Genomic DNA, 14,197 nt, shown 5'->3' with positions numbered 1-14,197 from the left:
ACGTATTACGACACTCTTTGTCTGTTTCCACCTTGACCTTGGATTTTCTTGCAGCTGGTGGCATTTGGACGATTCGCCATTATTTAGGCTATTTGCGCTACCACAAACTGTACTCTTAATCGAATTGTATGGGTTAACTAATATTTAAAGTTCCATACACAAAATGTGAAGACCTACGAAATTAATCTTGGTGTTTGTAAACTTTAAATTATGTTAGGCCTACCAATTACCTCCTTTTTTATTTATTTTTTTATTATTATTTCTGGTTAATTATTAGGGGTTAAGGTATTTGCATATTTTTTATTTTGAATATGCAAATATTCAATGAATATTGTGAATGTGCATGCGATTTCCCTGATCTAACCCTTAAATTAACTTGTATCAAAATGGTTTTGTGGTACTGTTCTTTTTACCCAAATATGTTTTGTTAAAGTAACACACATATATTTATTTAACCACCAAAACACTATTGTATTGCGTTTAATTAACTTAACCTGTATAGTTTTCCACTTTACTTAATTATCAATCGTTAAACTAATGTAAAGGGTTTCATTTCGCGATAAACAAAAACTTTATTTGATTGTGTTCAATCTGCTTAAATATGTAAAATTAAAGTTGACTTAATCCGTTTGTGTTGGATTACATGAATGATTTGTGTTGCATTAACTGAAACTGGGCGGTGCTTAGTTCCCAGCATGCTTTGCATATAGCTGAATTAAGACAGAATAAATGTTGAAATGAAGTGTTTTTTAGAAAATGAGGAAAGGGGAAGACTTTATAGTGTGTAATTGTGTTTAATGTTCAATTACATTGCAATTATTAGAAGCATTTAAATTACAGTGGGTTACCATTGTGGAGAAGAGTAGAGCATTTGGTTAGGATGTGGACTGATTCAGAAAGGTTTCTTCTTGTTGCTGAAAGGGCATATAAATCTTAGCATTTAGTATGTTCATAAGTGCTATTATTAGCTAACAGTTAGCTGTAGTCTAGTAATTCATTTGACAAATCATGTAAATCCTACATACATTTATTTTTCAGTGCAGTTTTAAATAAACTAAAGCATTTTCACTAAACTTAACCGGTTTAAGTTACAGGGAAGCAATTCCATTGATTTGTTTGGACTAATTCAGTTGAGTTGTCACAACACAAGGAGCTTACATAGATTCAAAAAATGTCATCAAGATTTATACAAAATAATTTGCTTGTGTATAACCACTGTCCATAATTGAATTAAGTTAGTTTAAAGAGTAATTTTTTGAGTACCAGTATTTTGGAATTAAGTGAAACCAATTTATTTAGATGTTACACTCAAATCGAAATGTATAAACAGAGGTAGGGTTGGTTATGGAGTTCTCTAAACTCAGAGAACTATTCTTACTTCCACGTATATTCTTTGTCATTGTATTATTTTTAACCCCATTGAACAAACCGAAACACTTCATCGAATTCCCAAAGTTCCCCTGCTGCAGACAATCACATTAGCGTGTTTTTGTAACTTTTGTAGAGTGTAACTGATAAGTGTTTATGTAAAACAATATGTAACACTCGTCGGGCTAAGGAATCTTGAGCTATAGAACTTTAAAGTATTATGTGTGTGTTTTTTCCCTCAGCAGCAGAACGTTTAACGAAACTTTTCCAATCCAAATTAGCTAGCTAGGCTACTTGTTTGCCAGACAGTGTTATAAAATAAGAAAAAAGATTCTTCGAACAAATCACATAATTGCAGTATAACATTTGCATTCAGCGTCTGCAAAAACGTTTGGCTTAATTTAATTGATTTATCTTAATTTCATAATTAATTAACCTTTCCAATAAACAATTCTCGAATAGGTATTTGGAATAATTATGAAACATAAACCGTTTTGCTTGATAAATAGGTCTATTTACAAGTCATCCAACAAGTTTCTCATTTTTGATGACTGTTTTGTCTTCAGTGATATTAAGAGAGAAATGCATCTTCCCCTAAGAAATCCGACAGCATATGTCAGTAATCAGGGTTTAACAATGCGCATGCGTGCACGGAGAAAATGAGCTTGGAAGTGAGGTGTCAGACTAGTTTTAAAAAGCAACCCATGATGATTTCGCTGATTCTGCGTGGACGCTGGGCGGACACATTGTTTTACGTGTAATGAAAAAAAAAACCTCGGATGAACAAACAAAAGCATGGAGGGACTGAGCGGGAGCTGTCCTGCCTCTCACTGCAGTGATTTTATCCCGCACCCTGCACTGGGACGACTCTCTGGGAACCACAGGACAGTGTACTCGGATATCCCTGCGCCACAGACCTCATCGAGCTCATCCCTGAGCTGTGGATACCCATTCGGGAGTCCATATTATGGATGTCGACTTCCGTACTCTCACAACGTAAACCTGCAACATAATCCATGTTCCTTCCATCCTGGGGAAAAATACGTGGAACCAAGCGGTGTGCAAATATCTGAAGAGCTTTCCAGTAGATCCAAAGAATTCGCTGTTTACCCAAGCTTTGCCAGCTCGTATAAGTCTGTACCCGGGTATTTGGACGTTCCGGTTATCCCAGGAATCAGCGCGCGCCCCGAGTCCCGGCATGAAACTTTATTCCCGGACAGTTATCAGCACTGGGCACTGTCGAACGGCTGGGATGAGCAACTATATTGTTCTAAGGAACAAACACATTTTAACTACCTATGGAATTCCCAGTTTTCGGGTAAAATTAAATATCAGCAAATATGAAAAAGCCTGGAATTGGTATTCATGTTTGAAATGCTGTGTTATACACTAATTTATAGGCTACTTGCCCTATCGAGTTTAAGAGGAGGAAATTAGGAGTAGAGAAAAAAAAAACTTAGGAAATGTACTTTATCGTCACCCAATCTTAAATATAATGTCTAAATGTTCATGTAGGCCTCCTTGTTTTTTATACACTAGTGATTTTCCGTAGTTCTTAGATCATTTTTAACCGATATGTTGATTGGCAGGTGTCAGTTTAAACTGTAGCTGATGTAAACTTCAGAGTTGAAATATTACCTTTTGATAAATATGCATTTGACTTAAATAATAGCCTAGCTTTGGTAGGCCTATACGATTTTTTTCTTAATATTGCAAGTATTCAGGACTCTAATAATTTCCCGCTCACTCATTATGAAGTTTAATTTTTTTTTTTAAAGAAACCTCATTGATTGATTTTGGTCGTGTTATTGTTAAAGTAAAATAAATTTGTCTGCAAATGTTCAATATTTGGACAAGTTACCATTTAAAATATCTCGTCTGTCTATTCCTTGATAAGTAACCAGTTTACAAACAGATTGTCCGATTGACTAAATCATATTAGTTGTGATCATTTTTGCTTCAGATTAGTGTAATTCTATAATATACTAGGCCTAGAATAAAGTGCAGGGCGAATATGAACCGACGGTACAACTTCAACTGCGGGACTTACTGTGGAGAGTAAAAATTTTGAATTTAAGTTATATTCTGTGTGCTTTAAAATGGAAAAGGGGGTTTAATAGTGTTTAATGTTCAATAATTATGTTGCAATTATTTAAAACCACTGTGTGGAGATATACGTGGAGCTTTTGCTTATGAGAACCAGTATAAAGATGTGCTGATTTAATTAAAGAACATTTAATTGAAAACTAACGACTAACGATTATTCTTTACGGTCTTTCGGGATTCACCGATAGGCTTTCTCTCAGTTATATGCCTACCTACCTATATGTCTATATAGGCCTAAGTGAGTGTTGGAGTCAAATGTAAACATGTCCAAACCATTTGAAAACGTTCATTTAAAACAAACAATTTTCTCATATATACTTAGGGTCACGCCATTAAATCTGTAAACTCTTGGTCAGAATTGTGGTCACAGTTTCATTCACCAATAATTGTACGTGCTATGTTTGAGAGTGATGAGACAGTAACAGAGATTATACTTGACATTGGCAAATGATTTCTAAAATTTTGTTCCCGCCTTAAACTATTTTTTGCAGATGTTATGCCGCACCAGACCGAGATGAACGGGTATCGTCGCGGTCGTAAGAAGAGGGTTCCGTACACTAAGATTCAGTTAAAGGAGCTGGAGAAAGAGTATGAAGCCAGCAAGTTCATCACTAAAGACAAGAGAAGGAGGATCTGCGCCAGTACCGATCTCTCTGAACGCCAGGTGACCATCTGGTTCCAGAACCGCCGGGTTAAGGAGAAGAAGTTCGTGTGTAAACCAACGCCAAGCAAAGTCATGCATGTTATTTGATTATCGTCGAGTTGTTTGCGCCCACAATTTCATCGTTCAAGCAGAAAAAAACGTAATGATCTGCCATCTGAACACACTCTTGTCTAATGAAACATGGCCTATTTACAGTTTCAGTACCCTTACAATGCCGTAATGGATACATTTCCAGAGAGGAGTCACAAGATTAATCTTATTTTAAAGAATGAGTTACGTTTACGTATTCTGGAATGCTTAACGGGTCTGAATCTGATGATTGTTCATTTTTACTAATGATTTACCCTTAATACACGTGTCAATCAGCCCATCAGATTCGTTGGTTTGGCGTTTGGTATTAGCCTAAACAAGACTGCTGCAGTTAAATTGCTCACTGCTATTTATAACTGAGTAGCCGTCTATAGTGAGACAGATTTTAAATCATGCCTACTGGTATTTCTTGCCTCGTTTGTGTCCTATATTTGTTTTATAACAGAAGGTTGTGACTTTCAAAAGCAACTGGAATGTATGTGTATGTGTTTATGTGTAGCCGCAAATTGAATCAAAAGTCCATCAAAACCTATGATGTCATCCATCCCTGAATTGTTTATTGTCAGCTTTGCAGTGTTTTCTTCCAAGCATTTTTGCTCCATTTTATAGCATGCATACATGCAAAGTTCTTGTGTTTTATAGAAACGTATTGAATTGATGTAAAGGCGTGTTTAAATAAATGCTTTGTTGATAGAGATGTACTGAACGGCAAAAAAAAAGTACTTTTCTCCTTTCAACGCTTTTATTCCGCAATATTGTCATGCATTTTCATTGTATATGCCTAGCCTACGTGAAGTCCTATTAAGAATGGAGATCAAATCGGAACTTTATTAATGGTCCGCGGAACACACAAAAACACATACTGTATCTGCATGTAAGTGAAAATAATGTGCAGAAAATAAGTTGACAGCAGGAATTATTTATATGGGTCAAATTAGCACACGTCAATTTTCCAGATGTTTGTCATCTTAATCTGTACTATGATTGACTGAAATGTAACACACTTTAGGAAATGGCAGGACATGGATGCATTTGACTGTCTGTAACGAAAGCCTATGGAGAAACATATTTATTATCCACTTATTGCTGAAATGTGAACATCAAACATACGTTCCGCTGTATGTAAAATATTTTACTCTATTGTCCGTTTAAATGATGTCAACTTGTCTATGTTTCTATACAGGTTTCATATCCATATTCGCTCTCCATTGCAGTATTTTTCAGTGTTTGATATGCGCGCTCGCACGCGCGTGTGTGTGTATGTGTGTGTGTGTGTGTGTGTGTGTGTGTGGCCTGGTAAACCCTACATTATGGGGACAAAATAGGGTTTACCGGTGAACCAAAATAGGGTTTACCAAAATACCGGTGGGGACCTCAACCTGAATGCACACAGACTCATGGGGACTTGTGGGGACCTAAATAGAGGTCCCCATGGGTAAACAAGCTTATAAATCATACAGAATGAGTTTTTTTTTTTTTTAATTTAAAAATGCACACAGTTGTGTGGCAGGTTTAGGGGTAGGGTTAGTGTAAGGGGAGAGAATATACAGTTTAAAACCATTAAGCCTATGTAGAGTCCCCACAAAGATAGTGAACCAGACACTGTGTGTGTGTGTGTGTGTGTGTGCGTGCGTGCGTGCGTGCGTGCGTGCGTGCGTGTGTGCGTGTGTGTGTGTGTGTGTGTGTGTGTGTGTGTGTGTGTGTGTGTGTGTGTGTGTGTGTGTGTGTGTGTGTGTGTGTGTGTGTGTGTGTGTGTGTGTGTGTGTGTGTGCGCAGTGGCGTGCACAGACCTCCTCAGGGGCAGGGGCGGGGGGCCCAAAAAGGGCAAAACATGTCCTTTTTTTATTTATTTTTATCCTTTCTTTCCTAAGCATTTTATGAAAAGATGTTGATACATTTAGAATGCATAACACATCAAACGAAAATAGGGAAATTATTTTAATATTACTAAATATTATTTACTTTACCAAACAAAACAGTGATAATCAAGAAGGAAATTATGAGGAATTCATGTTTTGTTTTTGTTGATGTTGTAAATTCTATGTATGTGCATTTTATAGTGCAAGCTAACATGAAATCAGTAACCCTTTACAATAAGATTTCATTAATTAAATTTGTTAACATGAACTAATAATGAACCGCACTACATCATTTATTAGTTAATATTAATTCCAGCATTTATTAAAACATTATTAAAATCAAAAGTTGTGTTAACATTAGTTAATGCACTGACTGTGGAATAACATGAACAAACAATTAACAGGTGTATTATTATTAACTAAGATTAACAAATAAGATTAACAAATGTGTTTCTCATGGTTAGTTCATGTTAGTTAATACATGAATAATAAACAAATTAACCTTATTGTAAAGTGCTACTATGAAATCAAAGATAAATTCCTTACAATTTAGAGTTGGACATGAACTTAAGATTTCATTTCACTAGATGTATTTCCCCACGCTAATAACACTTGCCTTGGATAAAAACGAATGACATTGTCAGACTGCGGCTAAAATCGGCTTACACTTTTATTTTAGTTCCGCAACTTTTACAGTAGCATGGTAGGGGTGTGTGTAACTTTTACCCCTTACCCATGGTAGGGGTAAATGTAACTTTCCATATTAGTTTAACATGACCTACTGCTTCTGTAGTTTGAAGACTCGCGGCTGCTGCGCATGCGCTGCACAGGAAACTCCGCCTACTTCATCTCAGCCAGACGCTACCGTCAAAAAAAAAAAGTTTTATATAATATTGTTTTGTATTATTATTGCAAGTGTCAATAGTGTATAAGTGTATTATTATATATATTATACTATTTATAATAATAATTATTATTATCATTTACAATTAGGAGAGGGGCACAATACATTTTGAGACAAAAGGGGCACCCACGTCCACGCCACTCTCTCTCTGTGTGTGTGTGTGTGTGTGTGTGTGTGTGTGTGTGTGTGTGTGTGTGTGTGTGTGTGTGTGTGTGTGTGTGTGTGTGTGTGTGTGTGTGTGTGTGTGTGTGTGTGTGTGTGTGTGTGTGTGTGTGTGTGTGTGTGTGTGTGTGTGTGTGTTAAATTAATCGCCTTACATCTCACTCTGGGGTTGAACTGTATATATTTAAAATGAAATAAATAATTAAATATATATATATATATATGTGTGTGTGTGTGTGTGTGCACATACTAACAAGAAACTGCTTCTACCCCCCACACATGCAGAATTTTCATTGGGACTATGGTAAAAGTTAAATTAAAAAAGTTAAATTGTTGAATAATTTTTAACGACAGAAAATGTTTGTAACCATACTGCCTAACGAAGCTTTGGAGAAACTCTATTAGATTATATCTGTAACTCACTGATTTTTTGAGCTAGACTGCTTTTATTAAAAGTATCCACATTTCTTTAAAGGCAAATCTCTGCAAGAATATCGAATATCACAGCCCATATGATTTGATGTCAAATGCTTTGTTACAGTCACTACAGGGACAGGATGTAACACATTCTGGGGAAAGTTATGTAACAATTAAACAAAAGGAGCAAAAACAGAGGCCACATTATACAATATGCTTCAAAAATAGGTTGACCAAAATATTGGTTAATAATTGATAGTTTTTATCCCACTTTTTTAACAAACAATACTCGCATATACACAGCTAGTCTATATTTCTCCAATGTTTCTGCTATATGATCTCATCATATACCACTTTAAACAGGCTAGCATGAATATGGACTGTGTGCTGGTTCAACAAGTAGACCATTGTAGTCTATACTGATGTCTAGCATTAAGATGTCATCGACATGGTTAAGTTAAAACTACAAGCTATTTTTCTTGTGCCTCGAGCTGCAAAATGACAAAACAGTTTGATCATATTAAAGCATTTCCATGAATGTTCAGTTTTAACATAATGTGCCTATACCAAGACTACAAGATCTTCATGGTAGTATGACAGTTGTTCATAATACAATTATTCATCAACTCCAAAATGTGACTTCTGAATGTTTGTTTGTTTGTTTGTTTGTTTGTTTGTTTGTTTGTTTGTTTGTTTGTTTGTTTGTTTGTTGAATGACAATACGGGATTCTCTTCTGGATAATTGTCTCAGTGACTGTTTTTAAGACATGTTAGTAAAACACTGTTTTACTGCTATTATTTAATATCCTTAATTATCCGTAATTGTAGTGTTGCAATTAATATAGGCCAATGAGCTATTTTGAGTGAGCATTTGCAAAGCACAACTTAAAAAGAAAGAGCTATAATATGGTCTATCACTGCCTCTAGTGGAGAAACAGTGTAAGTGTGCAGAAGAAGAGCGGGGCGGGAAGGGTGATATAAAGGCTATAAGCCTACAATGAATACACCATCAGTAAAAGGCGCTTGTTACTCAGAATTTTAATTGACCAAATCACTCAGAACACAAACATGCATACTAATTTTAAATTATTGCTTATTTGGCCTTTTGCATTTGCAATTAAATTACCTAAACTTTCCTGTCATTGCCAATTCTCCACAGCATCATTATTGTATGTCGGCCTATGCCCTTCTCTCACACACAGACACAGACACTCAGATACACAGACACACAAACACACACACACACACACAAACACAAACACAAAGTTTCATCATATGACATGGATGGATGAATGGATGGATGGATGATAATTCACAAGACCCAAAACACAAACAGGTGGTGGTGGTGCATATTTAAAATATCGATATCTTGTCGATATTAATTTGGATTAAATATTTTAGAAAAGTAAATAATCTGTTGCATTTATATCTTTTTTGAGTCATATTAACTTTACATTTAGCTGTATATCCTTGTAAAAATTGTGGTTTAGATAATCAGGTTAGATTTGCCGCAGTTTCCAGAAAGGATGATTGTTGCTACATGTTTTTAAAATCAGGGTGAGTCTGGTGTTAGAGAAGGTCATGGAAGGAATGCGACCTTAGTGTGATTCAAGTCCACAGAATCCGAGGCTGTTGTTTAAATGTGTCGCACACATGTACTAGACAGTGACCTTGAACCGGCACAAACCAGTGGGAAGCTTCGGGACAACAGAGGAACCCATGCGGCAGCCCATTAGCTACTGGTTAAGATATGAGAAAAACTGAAAGAAAAACTATTTTGAAAGTTAATCATTTTTGTAGGTATACTCACGTCCATTTAATTAGTTGCAAGACTTAAACTTTCTTATCAGAGGTCTTGGAATAAAAAACTCGATTCATGGACTACTTTTCATGTTGTTGTTGTTGTTGTTGTTGTTTTTTTTGCTTAGCCGACATGCATGTGTTGGTTGCACAAAAATGATAATAAATTGTTATTTTTTTAAATTCATTTGCGATCTAAGAGATGAGCGAAAGGTTTGGTTTGAAACGACATGATCACAGAATTGGCGAACTAACCAATTCGATTTAATTTTAGGCGTAAATGTTGTCATATTTTGGAATTTAAAATGTTTACGTTTCAGCAAGAGAAATACTATAGGCTACTACACATTGAGGAGGAAGAGCGTGTGGAGCGTGTGCCATCCTGCTACTTTACTGGTTTACTCTTCCAATTCTTCATCAAACTAGATACTTTGTCACAAATAACCCTGAATGTGCAGCTAGCTAATGCAATGCATATATTGTGTAAATGTTTATTTGTTTATGACGAATACATACTAAAGGGATGAATTATGTTGATGTGACTTTGCTGTATGTAATTTGCTAATTCAATTGCTCTCAATTTAATGTGCTTCACACTTAAGATGGACTTTAATGGTGATGATGGCACGATGACATAATGGACGCTCTCTGCCTTTTATAAAATGATTGACTAAACTTGAGTTCAAACCACTGAATGCAAACCTGTATCTGATTTTAAAGTAATGTAATTTGAGAGAGAAGTCTTGAATGTAGTTTTGTTTTTGTTTTTTACAAAGGCCTATTTGTGAGGGGTTGTAATCCAAATATAGCCTGATATTATAGAGTTTGGTGTAATACAAGTACTTTTCCCTTGAAAACGTAAAGTAAGGGATTACTTTTAATCTGACTTTTTTTTTGTCTGAAATTTTATTAAATTCTATATAAAACAATAGTGAATTTGACATAAAAATGTAACGTGAAATGATCAAATTTATGTTTTCATGTAACCTCTCTCAAATACTTTGGTCAGTTCAATAATAATTTATGTAATTTTCTATTATTTATTTGAAAGAATTAAAAGAGCAGTGTTCAACTGGTCGAGGTTGGTAACGGATTCAGAGAGTTCAATACTTTTTAGAGAGAGACATACAGGAATCTAATTACACTGCTGAATATGTAATTAGTATCTATAAATTAGTTTTTAGAGTAACTTACCCCAAATTGTTAATACCATACTGTAAATATGAGGAGAGCATGTCTTTGAGCCTGGATTTGCTTTGTGTGTTTTAAGCTAGATGCTTTAAAATGTTAAAATTTCCAAATAAAGCCGCGCAACATAACTTAATTTAACATTTCAAATAATCCTGATTCTCGTCATTGAATGATGAGATGAGATTGTTTTGCTGACAAAATAATAAACAATAAAACGTAGGCTATATCCAAATCTGTTTACAGCTTTAATCACGTAATATAAGCCTATCGTAGGCTACTGAGTGAAAAAAAATATATTTTGGAAGTGGCATTAAGTGGCATAGTGGCATTATGAAAAGGCATTACAGTAGGCTATAATTAAAAAATATTAAGCCAAGTTAATACTTTGTCGGACACTAAACACAGTGGGTGGCTCCTTCTGCAACTCACTCGCAACCAATGTCATGTGACCACTATACAGCCAATAGGGCTCAGCCTGGTTTCCCCAGACGTCAATGTCAGATTTGCTATAAACTATAAACTCTTAGTCGGGCCCGCCAAAATGGGCGAGCACAATCTCCCTAACCTAGGGTTAGATGGACAATTGATTAACATTCGTGCAAGAGATGCATGTTATCTTTCCAATGTCCGTGCGTCGGACGAACCGCTAGGGATACAAACCTCAAGAAGACACAATGTCTGCTCTTTGTCTTGGAACCAATCGAAACCATGTACTGGATACCCACAATCTTATGTTTCCCTAAACTCCACATACACTCAATCGTGCGACATTCCTCGGCAGGAAGAACACAGATGTTGTTATAGTGAGAGTGCGTGCGCCACCGGCGGTGCTGGTGACAATAACAATACCAGTCTTAAACTGGACAACTCATCAGTGTCAGGACTGAAGAATCTGAACGGAATGGACAACAGAGGAAGTTACTCCAAATATGACTACTTAACAACTGCCGAACATTTAACCATAAATCCTCCATCGTGTAGGTCCCTTGAATCCGATTCTGGTTCTTCACTTGTAATGGAGGGGTCCAAGACCCCACGGGGCATCTCGAGTCCACTGACATCCCCTGACATACACACAGCCATAGACGGAGGTGAGTCTTTATAAAATGTTGTGTTTAGATGAGAATATGACCCAGCAAGCAATAGCCATCATTTCACCGTCTCGGTTAACTATAGACCCGACGTCTGAATACGAGTAACAAACTTCTGGCCAAAATAACCTTGAATGTGGTTAACATGTCGTTTTTGACAAAATAACTTGCTAGATGGAATGATATTCCATCATGTAAGCAAAGTCAACAGTGATTACAAGGTGTTTAATTTCTTTGAATTTGACATGTTATCTAATTGATGACTAGTTTATTCTTGGGCTACAGTTAAACGTCTATTGCATTTTCACTGTCACTGATATGCCTTGTTTTAGCCTAGACGTCAGGGCTGTTTGGACGGCTATTAGACGTCTTTTAAACGCAAAATTGCTTGCTTTGGAGGATCTTGAAGAGAAACCATGCATGTTCTCTAAAAGGAGTTGGACATTGTGCGCTTCCAAATAAGTGAATTTCGTAGCCTGTGCGTTTGTCTTGCAAACATAAACAAATATCATTGCAGGATTTTCTTTTTCTTTTCTAGGTACGCTGTGTTTTCCAATTCACACCCGAAAGAAGCGTAAACCCTATTCAAAGCTTCAGCTGAATGAATTAGAGGGTGAGTTTATCCTCAATGAGTTCATCACTCGACAGCGGAGGAGAGAACTGTCTGGCAAGCTCAATCTCACTGACCAACAGGTCAAAATCTGGTTCCAGAACCGTCGCATGAAGAAGAAAAGGCTCTTGATGCGTGAACAGGCACTGTCTTACTTTTAGAGCGAGGCGGATGCTGACTGAGATCTGAGATGATTCACAAAACATCGGAATGATTGCTGATCGTTTTGTTATGAATGGAGTAGCCTATCAGTTCGCGGTTTCCAAATAGTAGCTAATTCTCATTGAAGTGTGACTGAACTTTAACTGTGCACACAGAAAACGAAATAGTTGATGCGTAAAATAGAAAAGAACAACCCGATCTCACGAATAAATGTATACAATTTACAACTGCAATAAGCATGAACCTGCTCCCCTAGCCCCACTCCTAAACCAAGCAGTCTTGTGCAAAAATGCTTGTCAAATCTGTTACCTGCAGATTGCCAGGGTATAGGGACAAAGAGGCTTAGCTTTTATTACAGCCTCCTGACGGCATTGAGGCTTCTAAGTTTGTAGTTCAAGATAAAATTATGAATTTTTTTGGGCTCTTAGTTGTTGTCCAGACCAAAGTGCAGCATGGACGGTGCCGGGCTTTAGCAAGTATAGCCTATTGTTGTGGTGTTTGCATGTGATAATGTTTACAACGCTCGAACATTCACTCACTGCCGTCTTTCTCAGTGCGGTCAGTTGTGGTTTCCTCTAAGCTGTGTAGATGAAATATTTGTTAAAAAGGAGTACATGATAGCAGTGTGCTATGGACGCACTCCCCACCCTAATCCTACCCAAGTGTTTTTTAGTGCGTAGCATACACACGCTAAGACCATTTTGGGCGTATAATTGGCACGAGAAATAACATTCGTGGTATAGATACGCACTTTCATGAGAGTGTGTTGAATACTATACTGTTGTGGGTGATTGCATTTTATAATCAGTGCAATGTCTTCCTGATGTTTGGGTGGCAAATGTCTGCTAGGCCTACATCAATAAGCATTAAATGATTGTAACAGTGTGGGACTAAGCGTTCAATTAACTTCCAATAAAATGTGATTACCTAACTGTTATCTGTTCTCTGTTATTGTCTATGACCTAACGTTTCTTAACTGTATCTGACATAACTGTATATCTAGCTATAGTTTTAGCAGTCTAAATGATAGCCTATTGAAAAGTAATCATTGTTCTTGCTTTATGAGGCATTGGTTTCGTGAAATAGCCTAAATTTGCTAGTCAGAATTATTAACATTTTGAAGGTTGTTTTATAAACGCTCAAATTTAAAATCTCTCACCAAAATATAGTTTTTTTAGGCTGCACTACTAATGTCCCAATCTCATTTTATGAGGTTGTGTAAAAAATAATTCTTTGATAGCCTAATGCTTCTGCGTTGCCAAGCCGCATGATGATAGCACTCATTTGTCATTCCACGATAAATGTCCTTGTTATAAAGGTTTCGACTTTGAGACACTCGGGCTCTTTACAGCCTTTGACTGTGGCGTGGACTCGACCTTGAATGTGGCAGTGGAGGAGTGAGGGAAGAAGATGGAGTAAACATTCAGATGTCTTCCTAAACATTTTCATTTAGCTTCCTGATCCAAAAATAAAAAATACTGGCATACAAGAATGTTTTTAACTGTATTAAATGTAGAAATCAGGAAACCTCACTGTCACAGATCTTTTGCGATAGCAACAAAGGACAAAAAAATAAAAGCATGACAATTTAATCAAATAACCTGCACATTTATTTATATTTAGGTAAAAAAAATGTGATATATCATCTAACCAACTTAAAAAAAACACCAACCAAACTAAACTCAAGGGTAGAAAAACCTTAGGATATAGAGGTTTCCACCTTTTACAGTGTATGTGAACCTTGATAGTACAGATTAAATGCATTTTAAAAAA

The 14,197-nt window shown here is 36.3% G+C and overlaps 3 protein-coding genes across 3 annotated transcripts in view; all 3 read left to right on the top strand.

Moving 5' to 3' along the window:
• hoxc6b (homeobox C6b) overlaps window positions 1-14,197 on the top strand; it is a 357,188-nt gene that overhangs the window by 240,577 nt on the left and 102,414 nt on the right. The gene's annotated exons all lie outside the window — the stretch shown is intronic.
• hoxc13b (homeobox C13b) lies at window positions 2,149-4,940 on the top strand. The gene is made up of 2 exons (XM_077204234.1): window positions 2,149-2,686; window positions 3,966-4,940. The coding sequence occupies exons 1-2, from the start codon at window positions 2,164-2,166 to the stop codon at window positions 4,223-4,225; spliced, it is 783 nt and encodes a 260-aa protein (XP_077060349.1). The 5' UTR covers window positions 2,149-2,163; the 3' UTR covers window positions 4,226-4,940.
• On the top strand, window positions 11,103-13,326 carry hoxc12b (homeobox C12b). The gene is made up of 3 exons (XM_077204233.1): window positions 11,103-11,652; window positions 12,191-13,049; window positions 13,187-13,326. The coding sequence occupies exons 1-2, from the start codon at window positions 11,103-11,105 to the stop codon at window positions 12,421-12,423; spliced, it is 783 nt and encodes a 260-aa protein (XP_077060348.1). The 3' UTR covers window positions 12,424-13,049; window positions 13,187-13,326.

The sequence above is a fragment of the Siphateles boraxobius genome, unplaced genomic scaffold (genome assembly GCF_051911475.1).
Source record: "Siphateles boraxobius isolate OS27281-9 unplaced genomic scaffold, OSU_SipBor_1 5, whole genome shotgun sequence".
NCBI classification, from domain to species: domain Eukaryota; kingdom Metazoa; phylum Chordata; class Actinopteri; order Cypriniformes; family Leuciscidae; genus Siphateles; species Siphateles boraxobius.
This window is presented reverse-complemented; position numbering and strand designations above follow the sequence as displayed.

What these genes read in the sequence shown, in the direction of transcription:
- hoxc13b (XM_077204234.1), top strand. Translation starts at nt 2,164, where the DNA reads ATGGAGGGACTGAGCGGGAGCTGTCCTGCCTCTCACTGCAGTGATTTT. An exon ending in ATGGAATTCCCAGTTTTCGG is followed by an intron (nt 2,687 to 3,965) that starts GTAAAATTAAAT and finishes TATTTTTTGCAG; the next exon opens with ATGTTATGCCGCACCAGACC.
- hoxc12b (XM_077204233.1), top strand. Translation starts at nt 11,103, where the DNA reads ATGGGCGAGCACAATCTCCCTAACCTAGGGTTAGATGGACAATTGATT. An exon ending in ACACACAGCCATAGACGGAG is followed by an intron (nt 11,653 to 12,190) that starts GTGAGTCTTTAT and finishes TTTCTTTTCTAG; the next exon opens with GTACGCTGTGTTTTCCAATT.